The sequence below is a fragment of the Equus caballus genome, chromosome 5 (genome assembly GCF_041296265.1).
Source record: "Equus caballus isolate H_3958 breed thoroughbred chromosome 5, TB-T2T, whole genome shotgun sequence".
In the NCBI taxonomy this organism is placed as follows: domain Eukaryota; kingdom Metazoa; phylum Chordata; class Mammalia; order Perissodactyla; family Equidae; genus Equus; species Equus caballus.
In genome coordinates this window covers 45103265-45128226 of record NC_091688.1, presented here as the reverse complement: position 1 = coordinate 45128226, position 24962 = coordinate 45103265, and the positions used below count along the sequence as shown (strand labels likewise).

At 36.0% G+C, this 24962-nt stretch overlaps 1 protein-coding gene across 8 annotated transcripts in view; it reads right to left on the bottom strand.

Moving 5' to 3' along the window:
• The window catches only part of ARNT (aryl hydrocarbon receptor nuclear translocator), a 62932-nt gene that overhangs the window by 25386 nt on the left and 12584 nt on the right, over positions 1-24962 (bottom strand). For all 8 annotated transcript variants that reach the window (XM_070268307.1, XM_023641234.2, XM_070268308.1 and 5 more), the window contains exons 2-4: positions 13228-13339; positions 7821-7865; positions 2472-2516 (exon numbers count right to left, since the gene is read on the bottom strand). In XM_070268307.1, the coding sequence (XP_070124408.1) occupies positions 2472-2516; positions 7821-7865; positions 13228-13339 (202 nt within the window). The remainder of the gene's footprint in view (positions 1-2471; positions 2517-7820; positions 7866-13227; positions 13340-24962) is intronic.

Genomic DNA, 24962 nt, shown 5'->3' with positions numbered 1-24962 from the left:
AAAATAAAAAGAAAGAAGGAAGGAAAGAGAGAAGAAAGAAGAAAGGAAAGGAAAGGGGAAAGGAAACAGAACAAAACAGATGCACAGAAGAGAGAGGAAAATGAAAATACCGAGAGGAACCTTGCCTGTAACTCTACAAAGCCATCTGTTAGAATAAAGAAAAAGTAATTTACAGCACAAAGGTCAACATAAAAGCAAGGCCAACATTCATTATAAAGTAACATAATCCGAACATAGAAAGCATTTGCCAATAAATCTCTGTAGAGACCAAGGATGTACAGTTTGAACAAGAACAAAACAAGGGAATATCATTCTCACACACTGCTCCCAATCTGGAAAGAAAATGATATCCACATACGCTATTCTATAACAAAAAAAATCAAAGAGTAAATCACGGTAACAATGTCCAACAGTGATCACAAATACAATCTCTCTGTAATACACAGGCACACACACATGCATTCACAGACAAAAAAACCAACCAGGTTTCACCGGAAAAATTATATAAACAAAACTAAGAGCTAGGCTTCTGGCATAACCCCTATCATTGATTTGATCCTCAAGTAGTAAATTTCTATTAAGTCACTTTTCCATTTTCTCTGCAATAAAGTCACAACACTGCTGGATACTAACTCCTCCTCCCCTGGAGGGGGCTACAGAAGATTACCACTAAGTTTCTCTGGAAAACTGAAATACTGAAATGATCAGTGGCAACTGAAGAAACACCAAGGTTTTGGTGGGACAGTGTATCAGTAATTAATTTCATTTTAGAGATATATATATATATATATATATATATATAAAGAAAGAAAGAAACATCAAATAAAATGTCTAAGTAAAGTATGACATATTAACAGGCTGAAAGACGATTTAGCTATTAAAAATGACAAGTACAATGACTTTATCAGTATATTGGAAAGCTTCTATAAAATGGTCAGCAGGAAAAAAAGAGACTCAAAATAACACAGTAACGAGAACCATGTGAAAATTTATATATATTGACTAGAATAGAAAGAGAACTGAATGATATTAAGTAGTTTAAAGTTTCATGTTCATTGAATTATTATAGTTCCTTAACAAACCACAAATCATTTTTTTTTTTAGTTCAGAAAATTCACACATTTTCAGCTTTTGAAGACCCTCCACTGAATTCCCAAGGAGGATATGTGACGTGAACTACCTTAACAAATCATATCTTAAAAGAATGAGCTCTGTTGTTTGAAAGAAAGTTATGTATCTGAAATTTCTATTACTACTCTTCCTACTCCTACATATCCATAACCCGTTATCCACTCTAATATTTCTGTATGAAATTCATGAATGTATAAATATTTATACTAACGAGACAAATGAAGACTAAAATAGTTCAGGTCATGTTTTCACAGCTTTTTAGAATTTCAGTCAAGAGAGTGAACCTTCACCAATGCTGCTATTTGATGGCTTGACTTTCTAATGCAGTTTGAAAACAAATCCCCAAATATCTATGATTAACTTGCTCATTTTAGAGATGGTTCACATCATAAAGTGTTTACAAGCATCTGCTTTGATAAACAAATTCTTCAAAAACCTCTTAAATGCACTCCTTTTCTATTGCCATTGCCACCACTGTAGCACAGGCCCTCATAATTTTATAGCTGTTTTATTATTTCAACGGTCTCCTATCTACCTCCCTGTCTGTAGTGCCTCTCTTTAATCAATCCTATATACTACTACTAAAGAAAAATCTCCCATGTATTTTATATGTTATCCTCTCACTCAAAGCCTAGGATGGTATCTTACTGCTTCAGAGTAATTTTAAACTACTCTGACTGATATTTCTCAGCCTTCTACATCAGTGGTTCTCAAAGTATGGTCCCCAGAACAGCACATCAGCAATGAATAAATAGTAAGTGTGCAGTTAAGCATTGGATTTTGGATTATTCATTTTTCTGAGGCGGTTGTAAACACAATTTTTAAAAAACAAATAATTTACTGCTTAGTAATATACAGAATGAACTTTCTAAAAGAGAACTAATATCTGAGTTGAGAAAGATTTCTTTAATAAAAAGCGAAGTATTTTTCATAATCTTGACAGATAATCTGAATAAATTTATTTCAATCAAAACCCCAGTCCCCCAAAAAATTATGTCCTCATTTTTAACAGAATAAAACCATTATTTTACAGATTTTATAGATTCATTTAATAACAAATGCAACCAAGAAATCTGTATTGTTTGTGTTCCTGTGGACGCTCAGCAAGCACAATGTTTAGCTGTCTATCATATACATAAAAAACACCGTGTAAGATATACGATTAGTTTGAATCCATGTTACCTGAACGTAAACAATAATTATACTACTATGTTGCACCAGCTTTCAGAATAGGAGAGAGACTGGACAGAGAAACTAACTCTCATTGAGATAAAATTAAAACTCAGTATGCTTGAATTGCCTGGTCCCATAACACGGACCAAGACGTTCTACTACATTACCTGGCAAACCTCTCCTTGTCATTAGACATCTGATCGTCATCGCACCTGAAGGAGAAAAAAAAGGATTAGTCCAAAGCATTATACTTGTCCTATCTATTTCACTTTGAAATGAAAACTAAAAAGGGGTAAAAAAATTCAATAGGAAAAAAGCCAACAGAAAGGCATCACAAAGCAAGAGAGATAACAACAGCATTCCATAGAACTTAAAAAATCCATAACTATATTTTGTCAGGTTTCTGATGTCTCCTTTACCCATACATATCAGACACTCCAAAAAAAGAGGACGATCTCATGAGGACACAGCTAACTGCCCTGTCACACCACTCTGAGGTGATGAATAGTTTTGTTTTGTTTTTAATTATGGCAAAAAACATGTAAAACAAAATTTACTATCGTAACCATTTTTAAGTGCACAGTTCAGTAGTGCTAACTATATTCACATTTTGTGCAACAGATCTCTAGAACTTTTTCATCTTGCAAAACTGAAACTCTATACCCACTGAACACCATCTTCCCATCCCATCCCCTACTTTCTATCTCACTGATTTTGACTACTTTAGATACCTCATATAACTGGAAACATACAGTATTTATCTTTTTGTGACTGGCTTATTTCACTTAGTATAATGTCCTCAAGGTTTATCCATATTGTAGCATGTGACAAATTTCCTTTTTAAAGATTTTATTTTTTCCTTTTTCTCCCCAAAGCCCCCCAGTACATAACTGTGTATTTTTAGTTGTGGGTCCTTCTAGTTGTAGCATGTGGGATGCCGCCTCAGCACGGCCTGATGAGTGGTGCCATGTCTGCACCTAGGATTCAAACTGGTGAAACCCTGGGCCACCAAAGTGGAGCACACGAACTTAACCACTAGGCCATGGGCCAGCCCCGAGAATTTCCTTCTTTTTTAAGGCTGAATAATATTCCACTGGAAGTATATATCACACTTTATCTACTCATCTGTCAGTGGATATTTGGGTTGCTTCCACCTCTTGGCTATTGTGGAAAATGGGGCAATGAACATAGTGTGCAAATCTCTCTCCAAGATCCTGCTTTCAATTCTTTTGAATATGTAACCAGAAGTGGTACTGCTAGATCACATAATAACTCTGTTTTTTAGGAACCTCCATACTGTTTTCCATAGTGGTTGCACCATTTTACATTCCTACCCATAGTGCACAAGTGTTCCAATTCCCTCACATCCTCATCAACACTTGTTATTTTCTGTGGGTTTTTTTTTTTTATGGTGGCCATCCTAATGGGTGTGAGGTGATATCTCACTGCAGTTTCCATTTGCATTTCCTCATAATTAGTGATGTTGAACATCTTTTCATATGTCTGTCGGCCATTTGCATATCTTCTTTGGAGAGATGTCTATTCAAGTCTTTTGCCCATTTTTTAATTGGTTTTTTTTGTTGTTATTATTGAGTTGTAGGAGTTCTTCAGATATTATAGATATTAACCCCTTATCAGATATATGATTTGCAAATATTTTCTCCCATTCCATGGGTTACTTTTTCACTCTGTTTCCTTTGATGCACAAGTTCTTAAGAGGTTTAAATAATGATTTAAACAATGCACTCTATCCGTTTGATCAAGGAAACAGAACCCATTCATCCCAACAACTTCTATTTAACAAGTGATAAATCCTGTTTGCTACTACAGAAACCACAAAAGAGGATGTTTTGAGGAAGGAAAACCTAAGTCTAAAAACATTATTCTTTGGATGATCTAAACTTTCCTCTTCTCACTGCCAGAGGATACAGCAAAGATCTATCAACTTCTGGCAGAAAGTGCTTTTGGAAGATAGGTAAGTCTTATAAAATTTGCAGTTAAACCAGTTATTAAACTAGATCCAGAATTTATACTGCTCATTCACAGGCTATATAAATCCTCAACTAATGTGACTCCAGGAATTTTCAAAGTTTTTGAAAATAACTGGACAGCAGAAGTAGAATAATGGGCAAACATGGGGTATGGTGGCATTTCAGCTCAAGGACAAACAGTCTGTTTCTAGCACACAAAATATGCTATAAATCAGACACTACAAACTCCTAATGAAAACAAGTGACCTAAGCTGAAAAAAGAGACCTATAATCTACACAGTAACTTTGACTCTCAAGAATGAGTCTTCTACATCCTTGTTACTCGAAGTGTGGTCAGTGGACCAGAAGCAGCAGCACCACCTAGGAATCTATTAGAATACAGAATCTTGGGCCCTACCCAGAACTAGTGAATTAGAATCTTCATCTTATCAAGAGCCCCAGGTAGATTTGTACAAGCATTCAAGTTTGAGAAGCACAGTACCAGTAACTCTGATATTATACCTGGAGTTTCAAAACCTTGATATTCTTTTTTTTTTTTTAATTTTTTAAAAATTTTATTTGTTTCGTTTTCTCCCCAAAGCCCCCCAGTACATAGTTGTATATTCTTCGTTGTGGGTTCTTCTAGTGTTGGCATGTGGGACGCTGCCTCAGTGTGGCTTGAAGAGCAGTGCCATGTCCGCGCCCAGGATTCAAACCAACAAAACACTGGGCCACCTGCAGCGGAGCGTGCGAACTTAACCATTTGGCCACAGGGCCAGCCCCCATTTTTTTTTTTTTTTTGGAGGAAGATTAGCCCTGAGCTAACTACTGCCAGTCCTCCTCTTTTTTGCTGAGGAAGCCTGGCCCTGAGCTAACATCCGTGCCCATCTTCCTCTACTTTATACATGGGACGCCTACCACAGCATGGCATGCCAAGCGGTGCCATGTCCGCACCCGGGATCCCAACTGGCGAACCCCGGGCCACTGAGAAGTGGAACATGCCAACTTAACCGCTGCGCCACCGGGCCAGCCCCAAAACCTTGATATTCTTAAAAATTACTTTACAGATGTCGTCTGGAGAACATAACAAAATAACATTTGAACAAAGCAAACAAAAGAGATAATGAATTACAACTTTCAAAAGTAGCATCTACCACCAAGGAGATTTAATGTTGATTAACAGATACAATGCAAATAAGGTTTTCACTCATTGAGCCAAGTGGAAAATTCCAATTAAACAAGAAAAAAGGTATTGATGGTCAAACAAAGAAATTTGGTGATGCCTCTCTCACGCATCAGGATCCACTCGGTAAGATGAATTCTGACAGTCTCTCTTTACGGGTAAGGAAAGGACAAATGAACCTTTGTGGATTTGCATATAGTTTGTGACTATCTGATCTCGTGGAAATGGCAGCAATGACCCAGGGCTAGAGCTAATTGATATAAATACGACTAGTGGTTACCTCTATCCCATTCATATCCACAACAGAGTTCCAATAGCATCTATATCACACATGGGGATTCTCAGTTGGAGGAATTCCCAATAGAACTGTTTGAAAAATTCTATCTTTCCCCAGAAATTGAAATCTCTTTTGCTCTTCATATTTATTGACACTCATTAAGTCTCAAGAGCTCTCTTAGAGAATTATTTTATCCAATATTTTGCAATTATTTCTTTATAGTGGCCAAGGCACTGGTGTTTTCAAGAATATCTGGCAGGGTTCAGCAACTAGTCAGTAGACAGAAATACAAGGCTTAACTTTAAATATTACTAAAATTTTTTTAAAAAGGAAAAACAGATGTTAGTGACTGAACTATGCATTATAAAACTAAACAATGGCAAGCAATTTACAATATGGGCATCCTCTATTTAAAAACAAAAACTGGGGCCCGCCCTGTATCCGAGTGGTTAAGTTTGCGCTTTTGGCTTCGGGGCGGCCCGGGATTTCACCAGTTCGAATCCTGGGCGCGGAGATGGCACCACTCATCAAGCCGTGCTGAAGCAGCATCGCACATGCTACAACTAGAAGGACCCACAACTAAAAATAAGCAACTATGTACCAGGGGACTTTGGGGAGAAAAAGGAAAAATAAAATCTTAAAAATAAATAAATAAATAAAAACAAAAACTGAGGAGATTATGAGTGTGCTTATGTGCACATATATACATGTAAAAACACCAATATGCACTAAGTATTTCTGGAAGGATACTCAATAAACTGGAAACTGTAGCTGTCTAAGTGGAAGGGTTCTGAAGGTTTAAAGTGAAAGGAAGATGTACTTTTACTATACATAACTTTGCGTTGTTTAAAAATTTTGTAATAAAATATATTTATATTACTTTTAAGAGTTTAGTTTATAAACTAATAAGTAAATGAAATCTGGGCCCTCACATAATAAAATAATTTTTTAAAAAATAGGGCTCTTTTACTTATTTCTCAAATATTTGTTACTCTCCAATACAGACATGACCTAGGTAATATTTTCAACTTTGGGGGAAAAAAGGTAGGTTAAAATCAAGGTTATCTTCCTTCGACTCTTATGGCTTTCCTTATTTAAAAACAAAGCCAAGTTATTGGTCTTCAGCAAGAATAAGTATTTCCCTTCTCTGGAAGAACTCCATCAATATGCTGAAAACTCTATTTTCAGTGTTTCACAAAATTCATTACTCAAAGATACAAATTTGAATTCCTGCTCTGTAGACGTCAACAGGTATCAGACGGTACATTAATGACATCCCAACGAAAGACACCTAGCAATAACCACTCTCTTGTGTAGCCCCCTCCCACACTGACTCAGGACTTGACATATGACTTGCTTTGGCCAATGGGACATCAGCAAATGTCAATACAAAGCAGAGGTTTGAGAAACACTTAGCCTGGGACTTGCCCTTTGGATTGTAGCCATCACCATCTAAAGAAACTCAGCCTGGCTCCTTAAGGATAAAAGACCACAAAGAAACAGTGACCCAGCTATGCCAGCTGAGTCCAGCTCCCAGCTGAACGCAGTCTTAAGAGCCAGTCTAGGCAAGATCACAAGAATAACCACCCAGCCAATCCAAAGAATTGTGAGAAATAAAAAATCATTTTTAAGCCACAAAGCAATATATAACAGACACAGAAGGTCTGGTAAGCTTTCTGCCCTCTCCTCACTGAGCTCCTTCCTCTGGAGCTATTAACAGATGCTTGAAAATTTTATGGGGTACAATATAATAGGAAAATTTAGTTTTAGGATGAAGCACTCTCCTTAGGCCTAAGGACAAAAATAATACAAGTCAGAAATATAAAGATCATGAACTAATTTTTTTTTTTTTTGAGGAAGATTAGCCCTGAGCTAACATCCGTGCCCATCTTCCTCTACTTTATATGTGGGACGCCTACCACAGCATGGCTTGCCAAGTGGTGCCATGTCCTCACCTGGGATCCGAACTGGCGAACCTCAGGCCGCTGAAGTGGAACGTGCACACTTAACCACTGCACCACCGGGCCAGCCTCCACAAACTAATTTTTAATATCAGAAATCTAGAGAAAGTTTTTCAAAGTCTTACCTCAAAAATTTACTGTTCCCTTCTCCATCATCATCAAAATCCAACCTGGGGAAAGCCAACAATAAACATTATAAGCCTACTGATAATGCAGAACATTAAGAAATTAAAAATTCTCAACCCACAAACTACCTAAACACCCACCTAAATGGAAGAAGTAAAAGAGGAAGTGGACAGAAGTCAAGCAAAACTATGTTACCTCTTTCTCACTGTAACAAACTGGGCAAAAATGGGCAATCAAAAAAGAGTACTTACTGCTACCTTACATTTTCCTAGGGTAGCAGTCCACTTTGCCTAAGTTTTACATCAGAGTACAACCTCTACAAAAGGAGCAGAAATCCACTCCAAAAGATCAAGACAAAATTAATATGAATAATTCAGGTCCATTTTTCATTTCTATAGTGTACTAAATTATGTTGCTGGCTTTCTGAAATACCTTTCAGAACGGTGATGTTACATAAGCAAGCGATTTAAGACCTCAAAAGGTTGTTAAATAATGCTTCTTTTCTTCATTAATCTAATAAACCTGTAATATATGCTACATTCAAGACATTGTGCTAGACGAGGTGAAAATAAGATACCTGCCCTCAAGAGACTCTCTGCCTAGACAAATATAAAACAAGTGAAAATGGGAAAGTGCCATGTGAGGAGCACAATCAATATGCTATAGACTATCTGTGAAAGCAGAGGTGACTTTCATTTCAGGGGATTAGGGAAGATTATAGGTAACAAGGTAGGCCAATCTCCTATTAACATCCGTACTCTATTAAACTAAAATGTTACTCATGTTACCACATTAACCCAGTGATCACTCTTAGCATCTACTAGCAGGATAACCTGATATTATGGGCCTCTAGATGGGTTCTATATGAAGTACACAGCATCGGTCCTGAAAGTGTTCATTCCTCTTCCTCCCTACAGCCCTGATCACCTGTCAAAATCTACCTGTTTCTCAGTAACTCCATTTCTAAGAATCTATCCTAAAGAAATAACCCAAAATAGAGGAAAAGTTTACGTACAAAGATGTTCATTGAGAATAACATATAACAGTAAAATCTTCAAAACAATTTAAATGTCCCCAAATAGGAATAAACTACATTCCTTTATGTAACTATTAAAAATTACGTTTACACAGAATATGTAACAATATGAAAAAAAGGTTACTATACAATTAGATGAAAAAGAAAACAGGCTATACAAAACTACAGGAATACCTCATTTTATTGCACTGCACTTTATTACTGTGCTTTGCAGATATTGCGTTTTTTACAAATTGAAGATCTGTGGCAATGCTGCAACAAACAAGTCTATCGGTGCCATTTTTCCAATAGCATTTGCTCACTTTGTGTCTCTGTATCACATTTTGGGAACTGTCACAATGTTTCAAACTTTTTCATTATTATTATTATATTTGTTATGGTGATCTGTGATCAGTGATCTTTGATGTTACTATTGTAATTGTTTTCGGGTGCCATGAGCTGCGCCCATGTAAAATGGCAAACTTAATCAATAAACGTTGTATGTCCTGACTACTCCACTGACCAGCCCTTGTCCCATCTCTCTCCCTCTCCTGAGAACTCTCTATTCCCTGAGACACAATATTGAAATTAGGCCAATTAAGAAGTCTGCAATGGCCTCTAAGTGTTCAAGTGAAAGGAAGAGTCACAGACTTTAAATCAAAAGCTAGAAATCATTAAGCCTAGTGAAGAAGGTAGTCAAAAGTTGAAAGAGGCTGAAAGCTAGGCCTCTTGTGCCAAACAGCCAAGTTGTAAATGCTAAGGAAGAGTTCTTGAAGGAAATTAAAAGTGCTACTCTAGTGAACTGACAAATGATAAGAAAGTGAAACAGCCTTACTGCTGTGATGGAGAAAGTTTTAGTGGTCTGGATAGAAGACCAAACCAGCCATGACATTCCCTTAAGCCAAAGTCTAAACCAGAGCAAGGATTCTAACTCTCTTCAATTCTATGAAGGCTGAGAGAGGTGATGACGCTGCAGAAGAAAAGTCTGAAGGTAGTGGAGGTTAGTTCATGATGTTTAGGGAAAGAAGCCAACACTATAACATAAAAGTGCAGAGTGAAGCAGCAAGTGCTGATGTAGAAGCTGCAGCAAGCTATCCTGAAGATTTAGCTAAAATAATTAATGAAGGCGGCCACACTAAGCAACAGATTTTCAATGTAGACAAAACAGCCTTATATTGGAAGAAGATGCCATCTAGGACCTTCATAGCTAGAGAGAAGTCAATGCTTGGCTTCAAAGCTTCAAAGAACAGGCTGACTCTCTTGTAAGGGGCTAATGCAGCTGGTGACTTTAAGTTGAAGCCAGTGCTCATTTACCACTCCAGAAATCCTAGGGCCCTTAAGAATTACGCTAAATCTACTCTGCCTGTGCTCTATAAATGGAACAACAAAGCCTGGATGACAGCACATCTGTTTACAACATGGTTTACTGAATATTTTAAGCCCACTATTGAGACCTACTCCTCACAAAAAAAGATTCCCTTCAAAATATTAGTACTCACTGACAATTCACCTGGTCACCCAAGAGCTCTGATGGAGATGTACAGTGAGATTAACATTGTTTTCATGTCTGCTAACATAACACCCATTCTATACCCCATGAAGCAAGGAGTAATTTCAACTTTCAAGTCTTATTATTTAAGAAATACATTTCATAAGGCTACAGCTACCACAGATAGTGATTCCTCTGATGGATCCGGGCAAAGTAAACTGAAAACCTTCTGGAAAAGATTCACTATTTTAGATGCCATTAAGAACATTTGTGATTCACGGGAAGAGGTCAAAATAATCAACATTAACAGGATTTTGCAAGAAGGTGATTCCAACCCTTATGGATGACTCTGAGGAGTTCAAGACTTCAGTGGAGGGAGCAAATGCAGATGTGGTGGAAATAGCAAAAGAACTAGAGTTAGAAGTGAAGTCTGAAGATGTGACTGAACCTCTGTAATCTCATGATAATTTTTTCTTAAGATTGGCACCTGAGCTAACATTTGTTGCCAATCTTTTTCTTCTTCTTCTTCTCCCCAAAGCTCCCCAGTACATAGTTGAACATTTTAGTTGCAGGTCCTTCTAGTTGTGCTATGTGACACCACCTCAGCACGGCTTGATGAGTGGTGCTAGGCCCGTGCCCAGAATCAGAACTTGCGAAACCCTAGGCCGCTGAAGCAGAGCGTGCAAACTTAACCACTCAGCCACGGGGCTGGCCCACGATAAAATTTTAACAGATGAGGAGTTGCTTCTTATGGATGAGCAAAGAAAAGTAATTTCCTGAGATGGAATCTATTCCTGGTGAAGACGCTATGAAGATTATTGAAACAACAACAAAGGATTTAGAATGTTACATAAATTTAGCTGATAAAGCAGTAGCAGAGTTTGAGAGGACTGACTCCAATTTTGAAAGATCTTCTACTGTGGATCAAATGCTATCAAATAACATCACATGCTACAGAGAAATCATGAAAGGAAGAGTCAATCGAAGTGACAAACTTCATTGTTGTCTTATTTTACAAAATTGCTACAGCCACTCTAATTTTCAGCAACCACCACCCTGATCAGTCAGCAGCCATCTACATCAAGGCAAGACCCTCCACCAGCAAAAAGATTATGACTTGCTGATGGCTCAGATGATAGTTAGCATTTTTTAGCAATAAAGTATTTTTTAATTAAGGTATGTACATTGCTTTTTAGACATCATGCTATTGCATACTTAGCCTACAGTATAGAGTAAACGTAACTTTTATATGCACTGAGAAACCAAAAAATTCATGTGACTTGCTTTATTGCAATATTTGCCTTATCGTGATCTGGAACCGAACTTGCAGTACCTCCAAGGTATGTCTTTATGTAATTATATGATTATAACTGTTAAAAAAGATCTACATATAAAATAAAGATTACACTAAAAAACTGATGGAATATGACTTTGGGTAGTAGAATTATTGCTATTTTATTCTTCTTTCTAACTTTCTATATTTTCTAATCTTTATTTAAAAGAATATGTTACTTCTGTTAACATATTTTCCTGATTGCCAATAATACACATTTGTTTCAGAAAATCTGGAAATAATTAAAAACAAAAGAAAGAAATACATCTCTCATAATCCCATCACCCAGAAATCTGATGAGCATCCTTTCAGTTTTTTTGCTATGCACATATTATACATATTGTTTTTCTGACAGAGTGGTATATTACATATACTGTAAAGTCTCCTCTCAATATATTGTGAACGTTTTTCTGTACTGATACATATTAGTCACTTCTAATAGCTGCACAGTATTCCATTTTTAAATACACTGTAACTTACTCAACCAATCCCTTAATTTGATATTTATATTGCTTCTAATTGTTTGCTTTCATACATGGTCACAACACTGTATTTAACAGCACAGACTCTAAAGCTAACCTCCCAAAGTTCCTATCACAGATCTTCCACTTACTAGTTTCAGAACCTTGGGTAGGTTACTTATTCACCCTATGCCTCAGTAAATGAGTTAAAATGTGTAAAGCTCTTGGAGACAGAGCAAGTCTTAATATGTTACTCATGTTACCACTTTAACCCAAGGATCGCTCTTGCACTAAGTGCGATGAAACTTAAAGACTAGCTATAATATTAGCTACATAATTTTAAAACAGAAAAGAAAAAAAAGAGAAATTTAATATCAAAAAGCGGATAAAATACTACCCATTCTTCCAGGCCTTTCTTAGGTAATCTCCTTTCTGAAGCCTTTTCCAACCTTTACCAACCAATTGTGGTATTTCCATACACTGGAACAGACAATACTATATTTGCTCCTTTCTTAGCAAACTTGACATATTCTATCTTGTATTAGAGTTATGTATGTAATAATTATCCCTGTCAGAACATAAGCAACTTAAAGACAAAGACTGTGTATTATTTATCTTTGTATCCTACTATCTGTCAGCACAACACCTTACACAAATAAGGCATTTAATAAATACTTTTGGAACTGGATGGACTCTGCATTCCCAATCAAGCAACATATCAACAATTTAGAGGAGAAATATTCTAGAGTTCAACATTCTCTAAATTCAGAAAAAGTAAAAAGCCTACTAAAAAGATTGTGAGAATGCAGACACAAAGCTTAATGAAAGCAGCGAAGTCTTCTCAGCAACAGTGAAATCTTTGGGCTTAGCCACAGTCCTTTACCTTGCAGAGATTTTTGGTTTAAAAAAAACTGGTTATATGAAACTTAGATAAAAACATCAATTCTATACACAGAAAAAATCCAGGGACTAAAGAGAGTTATCTGTCAGCAGTATAGTAATGTAACTAGCTGAAGTGAGAGGGTTAGGAATAGCCAAGAGGGTTCAGCAACTAATTCAGGCTGGTTTATAGGAGAAACATTTGTGACACCCTATTACTCAAACTCACCCTGGTCGCCGCTTAACAGCCCTCTGGACAATGGCTCCTCCCCCTTGAATCCCAGGCCCAGGGTTTCCAGAAGCAATGGCTGGACCCAGTGATGGTACATCTGATGACATTTCTGTCAGAAGAAAATGGAAATACATATTTTAAAAAGACAGTCCTTGCTTATTATCATCTTCATCATGAAGTTGACCAGAAGAAAGAATCAAGTTACGGACAAAATCTCAGCAGTTTGCTAGAAAATCCAAATGCTCATATCCAGATTGCTCTTCTTGAATTCTTACACTGGAAAAGATTTTCCTATATGTAAACTTCAATTCCTCCCACTTCAGAGTTTGAAAGAGGGACTACTATATTCTGCAACCTACACCTGTAAAAAGCTTGTAAGAGTGACATAATATAAATCTAAAACACACACACACACAAATTCACTCATACATTTCACTCATACAACAAATACATATAAATTAGCTCCTTTGATTTATTTGGAAAAAACATAAAGACTCAAAAATAAAAATCACCTAAATTCCAATACTTAAAAAAATTAGTGAGTAAAACTGTAAATCCTTCATTATGGTTCCCTCTTCTGCCATCCCCCAGAAGTAAACACTGGTAACAGTTGAGCTCTTCTTATCTCTGATTTTCTCCCTCAGATTACATATATCTCTCTACTCAAAAACAGAGACTTTTTTTCTTAATAAAAATAGAACCTTGATCTGCAACTTGATTTTGTCATTTAAATACACATCATGGATATCTATACACCCACACACAAAATCAGAGACACACATACCTCATTCTTTTTTATGACTTCACATTGCATAAATATACCATATTTTATTCAACCATTCCCCAAATGACTGACATTTAGGTTGTTTTTCTTTACTATTTTACTACCATAAATTTTTTACTACTTTTTTTTTTTTTACTGTTATAAATAATGCTCCAAGAACATTTAAGTATACAACTTTAAATTTTTGGCTATTTATTTAGGATAGATTCTTAGACATGGAATTCACAGTGTCCAAGTAAATAAGCATTTAAAATTTTGATGGATACTGCTAAACTACATTCCAAAAAGGCTGCCACAATTTATGCTCCCACTAACAGGATATGAGAGTACCTATTTCCCTCACCAGCACTGGATATTATACTTTCTAATTTTACCAAATCCAACTGGTAAGAATGGTATACTACTTGTTTTAATTTGCAAATATTTCTTTTTATATTTATTAGTCATCAGAAATTAATGAGTTTATGTTGTTAAATTTACCAATGTCTTCCTAAATAATTCCTGGATTTCTGTCTTGCTTAGGAATGCTCCTCAACCTCCAGATTACTTCTACATTTTATTATAATACTTTTGTTTTTCACATTTAGATTTTTAGCCCATCTGGAATTTATCACCTTACGCCTACCTGGCATAAGGCAGGACTCTATTTTCTCCCAAATGGATAGCTAATTATTCTAATACCATTTGCTGAACAGTCCATCCAGTCCTCACTTATCCGACTTCTTTAAGTGTCTATAAATAATTGATCTCTTTCTACACTTTTATTCTGTATTAATATATTTTCCTGCTCCTATGTCAGTACTTAACATTTCCAATTACAACAGCTTTATAGTACATTTTAATCATCAAATAGAAAAGTCTTCCACACCCCATTAATTTATTTTACAAAATTTTCTTATTAAATGTCATATACTGACTTCTGCTTCCAAGACAATGAAGAAGATGCACTTTTCCCTATTCCTCCTGCTACGTTCAACTAAAGTCCGGGCATTATATATAAAACAAAAATAAGAATACTCTGAAAGGTGGAAGAAGGCAGAGCAGCTAAAGACTTCAGAACTCGAGGAACGATACAGTGATGAGTTTCTCTGCTTTTCTTTCTGCCTCATATATACCAGACATGGGCTGAAAAAGTCGGCAACCTGGGAACACGAAGAGGTACCTACAGAAATAGCTGCCCAAAATGCCTATTCTCTCTAGTCAAAGGACCAGGAAAAGGGGCAGCTTACCAAGACAGAAAATCTTAGACAACAACTACTCTACTCCAGCCAACAACCAGAGGAAAACTGTGACCCCACTTGCATTCTGCCAATAAAGTCTGAGTGGGGAACCCAAACATCCATCTTTGTGAGGTTGTAACAAGGTACCCCAAAAACCTCTCCTGGGATGGTGTCAGAGAAGGCCAAAGATGGTCCTGGAATTTTCATTTCCACTGGTCAGAAATAAGGACCTGTCCCCTACAATGTCAGTGGAGACCATGTCGGGATATATAGCTCCCATCCCCCCATCCCCATCCAGCAGTAACCAGAAGCCCTGACTTCAGGTGTCAACAGAAGCTGAGTGGGGAACCTGGAATTCTATCTCCACTTAGCAATAACAAGGCAGCACTCCCCCTTTCCCTCCTAAAGCACTGTCACTGAAAGCCAGCTAAAACAGGTTTAAATAACATCCAATGTCACTATAACATTATACAAAAATGTCCAGGCTTCAATTTTTTTAAAAGCCACTCATCATACCAAGAGCCAGGAAGATCTTAAACTGAACGAAAAATCAAAATCAATAGATGCCAACAATGATAGGACACAGATTTTAGAATTATTTGACAAAGATTTCTACAGCAGCCGTGATAAAAATGCTTCAACAAGCAATTACTAACACAGTAGAAACAAATGAAAAAATAGAAAGCCTCACTAAAGAAAGTCACAGCACACAGAAACAGGAGATATAAAGAAAAACCAAATTGAAATTTTAGAATTGAAAAATAACTGAAATGAAAAGTTAAGTGGATGGGCTCAATAGTAGAATGGAGGGAACAAAGGAAAAAAGCAGTGAAATGGAAGACAGAACACTAGAAATTACCCAATCAGAACAGGAAGAAAATAAACTGGGAAAGAAAATCAACAGGAAAAAAAATTAATAGAGCCTGAGGGACCTGTGTAACTATAACAAAAGATCTAATATTTATGTCATTTGAGTCCTGGAAAGAGAGGTGAAAGAAGGCAAGGCTGAAAAATAACATCTGAAAACTTCCCAAATTTGGCAAGAGCTGTAATCTACAGATTCAAGATGTCAAGTAAACTCCAAAAGGATAAACCTAACGAAATCCATTCTAACACACATCAGAATTAAACTCCTAAAAACTAAAGACAAAGGAAAACTTCTGAAAGTAGAGAAAAATAACATCTTAGTTATAAAAGAAAAACAATTCAAATGACAGCATATTTAACATCAGAAACCGTGGAGGCCAAAGTAAGTGGCAAAATATTTTTTAAGTTCTGAAAGAAGAGAACTGCCAACACAGAATCCTATACCCAGTGAAAACATCACTCAGAAATGAAGGGCAAATCAACACATTCTCTGATGATGGAAAACAAAGGAGAATGTGTCACCAACAGACCTATCCTAAAAGAATGGCTAAACAAAGTTCTCTAAAAAGAAAGGAAGTTATAAAAGAAGGCATTTTGGAACATCAAGAAAGAACAAAGAACACAGTAAGCAAAAATATGGGTTAAACCATAAACTTTCCTTCTCTTTTTGAGTTTCCTAAATTATGTTTGATGGTTGAAGTAAAAATTACAATGCTGATATGTTTCTAAATGTATACAGAGAGAATATTTAAGACAAATTATAAACGTGGAGTATATAGAGAAAATATTTAAGACAATTAAATTATAAATGCAGAGAGTAAAGGGACATAAAGGGAGTTAAGATTTTAACACTTTACTCAAACTAGTAAAATGACAGCACCAACAGACTGTGATGTTATGTATATATAATGGAGTGCCCACTACAGCAATTACTAGAAAAGCTATACAAGGAGATACACTAAAAAACATAGATAAACCAAAATGGAATTCTAAAAAATGTTCAAATTACCTACAGGAAGGCAGGAAAAAGAAAAGAGAGAAACAACAAAACAAAACAAACAGAAAACAAAAAATAAAATGGCAGACTTAAGCCCTAACATACCAATAATTTTATTAAATGTAAATGGTCTAAATACACCAGTTAACACAAATTGGCAGAGAAATTAAAAAACATGACCCAATTACATGCTGTCTACAAGAAATGTGCTTCAAATATAACAGAGAGGCAGGCTGAAAGTAAAAGGATGGAGAAAGATATATCATATAAACTTTAATCAAAGGAAAGCAGGACTGGTTATATTAATAATAACCACATAACGTAAACTCCAGAGCAAGTAAAATTACCAGAGACAACGCAGAACATTACGTAATAAAGATTCAATCCACCAAGAAGTACCTTGTGCATATGCACCAAACCCAGAGCTGCAAAATATTTTAAAGAAAACTGACAGAACAGAAAGGACAAATAATTACAGTTGGAGACTTCAACATCCCTCTCTCAACAACTGACAAGACAATTAGAAAATCAGCAAAGATACAGAAGATCTCAATGACACCACCAACCAACAGGGTCTAATTAACATTTATAGAAACCCTCCAACCCATCAACAGCAGATACACATTCTTTACAAGTGTCCCCAGAACATATATCAAGATAGACTATATCCTGGGTCATTAAACAAAACTCAACAAATTTAAAAGAACTGAAATCATAGATTGTATTCTCTAACCACAATGGAATCAAATTGGAAATCAGTAACAGAAAGATAACAGAAAAATCTCCATACACTTGGACACTGAACAACATACTTCCAAATAATGAGTCAAAAGAGGAAGTCTCAAAGGAATAAAAAATACATTGAACTAAAATGAAAATAGAAGACAGCAAAATTTGTGAGACACAGCAAAAGCTGTACTCAGAGGAAATTTTATAGCACTAAAATGCTTATATTGGAAAAAAGGAGAAACCAAATCCTCTAAGCTTCGACTTCAAAACCTAGGAAAAAAACAAAATAAACCCAAAGCAAGCAAAAGGAAGAAAGTGATAACATAAATCAATGAATCTGAAAACAGAAAAACAATAAAGAAAATAAATGCAACATAGAACTGGTTCTTTACAGGTCAGTAATACTGACAAACCTCTAGCAAGACAGACAAAAAAGACACAAACTACCAATATCAGGAATGAAAACACAGATATCACTACAGATCCTGAAGAAACCAGAGAGACAACTGCAAATACAAAGAAAAACACACATGAATTTGACAATTTAGACAAATTGGACCAATTGCTTGGAAAAAAACACAAACTAAAACAACAGACCCAATACAAAATAGATGACTTTAAATGCTCCTTAACTATTACAAAATTGAATCTGTAATTTTGGAAACTCTCAAAAAAGAAATCTCCAGGTCCAGATGATTTCACTGGAGAATTCTACCAAACATTTAAAGAAGAATTAATAACTATTTTACACAATCTCCTCCAGAAACTAGATGAGGAAGGGGACACTTACCAATTCATCTTATGAAGCTAGTATTACCCTGATACCAAAACCAGACAAAGTGCAAAAACAAGACAAACAAGCAAAAAACTAGAGATCAATATTCCTCAGGAAAACAGATACAAAAATCCTTGGCAGGACTGGCAGGGTGGCACAGTGGTTAAGTTCACACACTCTACTTTGGGGACCAAGGTTTGCCGGTTCGGATCCCGGGCAAAGACCTATGCACCACTTATCAAGCCATGCTGTGGCAGGCATCCCACATATAAAATAGAGGAAGACTGCCACAGATGTTAGCTAAGGGCCAATCTTCCTCAGAAAAAAGAGGAGGACTGGTGGTGGATATTAGCTCAGGGCCAATCTTCCTCAAAAAAAATTTAAAAATCAATGTAATCCACCACATTAATAGGCTAAAGAAGAAAAATAATATGATTATATCAACCTATGCATTAAAAGTATTTGATAAAATTCAACACCCATTCTTGATAAAAACTTAGAAAAATAGGAATAGAGGGAAATGTCAACTTAATAAAAGAATCTACCAAAAAAAAACCCCAAAACAAACAATACCTATAGCTAATATTATACTTAATGGGGAAAGATAATGCTTTCTCCCTAAGATTGGGAACTAGGCAAGAATGTTTGCTCTCAACACTTATTCAAATATAGTGTGGGAACTTATAGCCAGTGCAAAAATGAGTAAAAGGCGTACAGATAAAAAAAGGAAGAAATAAAAGTGTCCCCATTTGCAGAAGACATGATAGTCTTTGTGGAAAATCCTAAAGAATTTACCAAAAAATACTCCTAGAACAAATAGGTGAATTCAGCAAAGTTGCAGGATGTTAAGACAAACATACAAAAATAATTGTGTTTCTATATACTAGCAACATGGATAGTAATACATGGATGCCAAAATTAAAAATACAAAACCATTTCTAATCATAAAAAGAAGAAAAAATATTTATAAATCTAACAAACATACACAGGACTTGTATGCTGAAAACTACACAACACTGATGAATGAAATCAAAGATCTAAATAAACGGAGAGAAATACTATGTTCACAGATTGGAAGATTCAACATAGTAAAGATGTCAATTCTCTTCAAATCGATATACAGGTTTAAAGCAATTTCTATCAAAATTTTACCAAGATGTTTTTTCAAATAAACAAGAATATTCTAAAATTAATATGGGAAGGTTTGCTGTTAATGCCATCGACTCAATTCCAACTTCTAACAACGCTGTGTACAGCAGAGCTGAACCTTGCCCTATCTTTTTGCATCATCCTCTCACTTTCTGGTGCTGTATCAGACAATGCTCCACTGCTATTCATAGGGTTTTGGTGGCCAATTTTTTCAGAAGTAGGTGGCCAGATCCTTCTTCCTACTCTGTCTTAGACTGGAAGCTCCTCTGAAACCTGTCCACCATGGGTGACCCTGATAGTATTTGAAATAGTGGTGCCATAGCTTTCAGCATCAAAGCAAGACGCAACCACCACAGTATGACAACCGACAGATGGGTGGTATGGTTCCCTGACTGGGAACGAACTCAGGCCTCAGCAGTGAGAGTGCTGAATCTCCACCACTAGACCACCAGGGCAAGCCACACGGAAAGGTAAAGGAACTATAATTGCTAACACAAGTTTCACAAAGAAAAAGTGGGAAGAAATCAGTCTACCTGATTTCAAAACTTACTGCATAACTACAGTAATTAAGACTGTGTAGCCCCGGCAGAGGGCAGACGCTCAGATCAATGGAACCTAGAACCAGATCCACACAAATATGTCCAAACAATTTCTGACAGAAGTCAAAAGGAATTCAATGGAGGAAAGATAGATTTTTCAAAAAATGGTGCTACAGCAATGTATATCCGTAGGCGAAAAAATGAACCTCAAGCTAAGCTTCATCCCTTACACAAAAATTAATCAAAATGGATCACGGATTTAAATTAACTTTTAAGAAAAAACATACGAGAAAATCTTCAAGATCTAGGGAAAGAGTTCTTAGACTTGGCACCAAAAGCAAGATCATGAAAGGAAAAACTGATAAATTAGACTTCATTAAAATTAAAAACCTGGGGCCAGCCCCGTGGCTGAGTGGTTAAGTTCGTGCACTCTGCTTCAGTGGCCCAGGGTTTCGCCAGTTTGAATCCTGGGAGTGGACATGGCACGGCTCATCAAGCCATGCTGAGGCAGCATCCCACATGGCACAACTAGAAGGATCCACAACTAAAAATACACAACTATGTACTGGGGGCTTTAGGGAGAAAAAGGAAAAATAAAATCTTTAAAAAAAAAATTTAAAAACCTTTGCTCTGTGAAAGACTCTGTCAGAGGATGAAAAGACAAGTTACGGAGTGGGAGAAAATGCAACAAAGGACAGAGGACTCATTATCTACAACATAAAACGAACTCTCAAAATTCAACACTAAAAAGGCAAACAGTCTGATTAGAACATGAGCAAATGACATGAAGAGATAATTCACCAAAGAATATAAAAATTGTAAATAAGCATACGAAAAGATATTCAACATCATTAGCCATGAGGGAAATGCAAATTAAAACCACAATGAGATGTACTACATACCCATCAGAATGGCTAAAATTAAAAATACCAAATGCTGGAAAGGATACAGAAAAAGTAGCTCACTTATACATTGCTGGTAAGAATGTAACATAGTACAGCCACTCAGGAAAACAGTTTGGGAGTTTCTTTAAAAATTAAATATGTAACTAACATACAATCCAGCACTGCACTTGTGGGTATTTCTCCCAGAAAAATGAAGACTTATGTTTACACAAAAACCTGCACACAAATGTTTATAGCACTTTTATTCGTAATAGCCAAGAACTGGGAAAAAAACAGATGTCCTTCAACAGGTGAATAACCACTACGGTGACATATACCCATATTACTGACTACTACTCAGCAACAAAAAGGAATGAACTACTGAAACACACAACAACCTGGATGAATCTCCAAAGAATCACGCTGAGTGAAAAAAGTCAATTGCAAAAGGTTACATACTATATGATTCCATTTATAGAACATTCTTGAAATGATAAAATTATAGAAATAGAGAAAAGATTAGTGGCTGCCAAAGATTAAGGAAAGGGTTGGGGTATGATGAATGTGGATGTGGCTTTAATAGGTTACCATGAGGGACCCTTGTGATGACAGAAATATTCTTATCTTGACTGTATCAAAGTCAATATCCTGGTTACGATATTGTACTATAGTTCTGCAAGATACTACCATTAGGGGAAACTGGGTTAACAGTAGGGGATCTCTGCATTATTTCTCATAACTGTACATGAATCTAAAATTATCTCAAAAAAAGGTTAGTCAGAAAGTTTTTACAATATTTTTAATGTCATATACCTCATCTTCCTTTTTTTTTTTTCCCTTTTTCTCCCAAAGGCCCCCAGTACATAGTTGTCTATTTTTAGTTGTGGGTCCTTCTAGTTGTGGGATGTGGGATGAGACCTCAACATGGCCTGATGAGCGCTGCCATGTCCATGCCCAGGATTCAAACTGGTAAAACCCTGGGCCACCGAAGCAGAGTGCGCGAACCTAACCACTCGGCCATGGGCTGGCCCCTTCATCTTCCTTTTCAACTTTAAAACCTATGTAAAGTTCTAATAACAAAAAACTCATGAAGTTAATTCAATTACACTAAATTAATATGTTAATTTTGAAAAAATAGCAGCATTATGATATTGCATTTCCTCATTCAGGAACAGAGTATGTCTTACACATTTATTCAGATCTTTCCTAATGTCCCTTAATAAAATTTTATAGCTTTCTTTACATAGGTCTTACATCTTTCTTGCTCTATTTATTCTTAGATATTTTATAGTCCTTAACACTATGTGAATGATCTCTCTTTTCCATTTCAACTTCTAACTGATTATTGCTAGAATAAAAGAAAGCTACTGATTTTGGTATATTTATATTGTACCCAAATAATTTTACTAAATTACCTTATCAAAAAGCATTTTAAAAAAAAAAGCATTTAGTTTATTGGACTGTCTAGTATATAATCACATCACCTGCAAGAAATGATTATTTTCCCTTCCTTATTCAATATTTACACTATTTTCTTTTCTTCTCTTACTGCATTATGGCAAGAGTTCTTAATCTGTGAGGAATGAATAAAATCTCGGTGGGGGAGGGGTGATCTTGGATGAGGAAAAATTGTATCTTTATTTTCATTAATCTCTAACTAAAATTTAGGATTTCCTTCAATTATGACAGTAGACAGTAACCACAGTAATACAGCAGTATCTGTGACTGTCAGCAATAGAAATGAGACATTTTTACATCACACAACAGTTACCATAAATATCCAGAATTACTGTTACATTCAATAATACTACTTCAAAAATATCATAGTTATTAGACTTGTCACTACATCTTATTTATCATTAGTAAACATTAATCATTACAAATTTGTAATTTTGAATATTTTGATAACTGTATTTTTAATAGAACTGATTGCTTTGTAATACTATGTATTGCTATTTTATGCACTGAATAACATTCTAAGAGGGTTCAACAGGAAGAGCAAACCCTGGCCCAAGGCGATCTCAGGGGCCTACGGCCCTAAGTGGTCAGCTCACCAGCTTTTCCCACCATGCAGCAGCTGAGTCTTTCCTTCCCTGGTGAGGGGCTCCAACTTGGCCCAGATCAGAGGAGGCATTTATTTAGGGTGGGGGTGACACGAAAGTGCAATAAGAATTTTTCAGCCTGTGAAGCAGAAGTGCTGCTCGTTGGTTTTACAGGGAGTAAAGGGAGAGCAGCAGCAAATGCATGGATAACTAGCAATAATAATACTTTTTCTAAGCCCTCACTGTGTACCAGGTACTGTGCTGAGCAACTTGTGCACCTCTCATTTATTCCCACAATGACCCAATGAGGCTGAAAAAGGGTGTCAATAGGTGTCACCAAACAGTCAAAGGGGTCCCTGTCATACAAAAGGCTAAGAAACTTTGGTCTAGAGAAATGTCCAAGATGAGTATTGATATCTCTGACTTATTCATGATTTCACTGGACTTAATTTAGGCGGTTTAATTCTATTCTGACTTAACAGCCTTTTTTTTCCCCCCAAATCAGGGATGGATTCTTTTTATCAGAAACAAATGTTTTTGTAAAGCATTTAGTGACATATCATTTCTTTCCCTTTAGTTTGTTAATGGCATGAATTACATAGGTTTTTCTCATCTTTGAGTTCTTAGAATAAACCCTACTTGATAATTGTAGTGAGTGGAACAGTGTAAAAAATGCATGTCCACACACAACCTCAGAATGTGACCTTATCTGGAAATAGGGTCTCCGAAGATATAATTAGTTAAGACTAAGGTCATATTGGATTACGGTAGGCTCTAAATCCAATGATTGCTGTCTTTACAAGTGCAAGGAGAGGGACATTTGGATACGGAGACACAGAGATTGGAGCAATGTTTCCACAAGCTAGAAAAGAGGGAGAGGTTCTTTCCTCAGAGCCTCCTGAAGGAACCAAACCTAAAGACATCTTCATTTCAGACACTGAGCCTCCAGAATTATGAAAGAATAAATTTCTGTTGTTTTAAGCCTTCTAGTTTGTGGTAATTTGTCACAGCAGGCCTGGGAAACTAACACGATAATGATGTATGATTCTCTTAATATACTCTGGATTTGATTTACGAAGATTAGCTCCTGTTAAATAGAATAGGAACTTGGTGTCATATAAGGATAGCATAGTTAAAGAGTATTCTTAGTGCACTGAACTCAAGTACCTTCTATTAAAATCACAATTTGACAGAAATTACAGAAAAATAGTAAATAAAACATATTTTAGTCAGTTATCAGTCTCCCAGATTTACAGAAAAGCTACTTCTAAACGTAATTTCATTTCCTGAAGTAGGAGAAACAACACTAAGTCACTGAAACCATATGACTGAGGAAAACAGGAGTTATAAAAGAAGCATTAAAAGTTGAAGAGATAATAAAATGTTCAAAAATAAATGCTGTTAACAGTAATTCATCATATTCCTAACTTGTCTAAAATACAAACCACTTTGGATATGTTTTTTAACGTTTTATTTATTATTTCTAAAATCTTCCTCTAAATTATATTTATAATAAACTGCACCTAACCTCAAAACACAAAACATCTTTCATGCATGTCTTTTATTATAAGCCCAAACATTTATAACTGCCTTGAATACTGGATAAAGAGAGTACTCAAATACCCACCATTAAAATGATGATACATCATGAAGCTACAGTAATCAAAACAGTGTGGTACTGGCATAAAGACAGACACATAAACCAATGGAATAGAAGAGGAAGCCCAGAAACAAACCCTCACATAC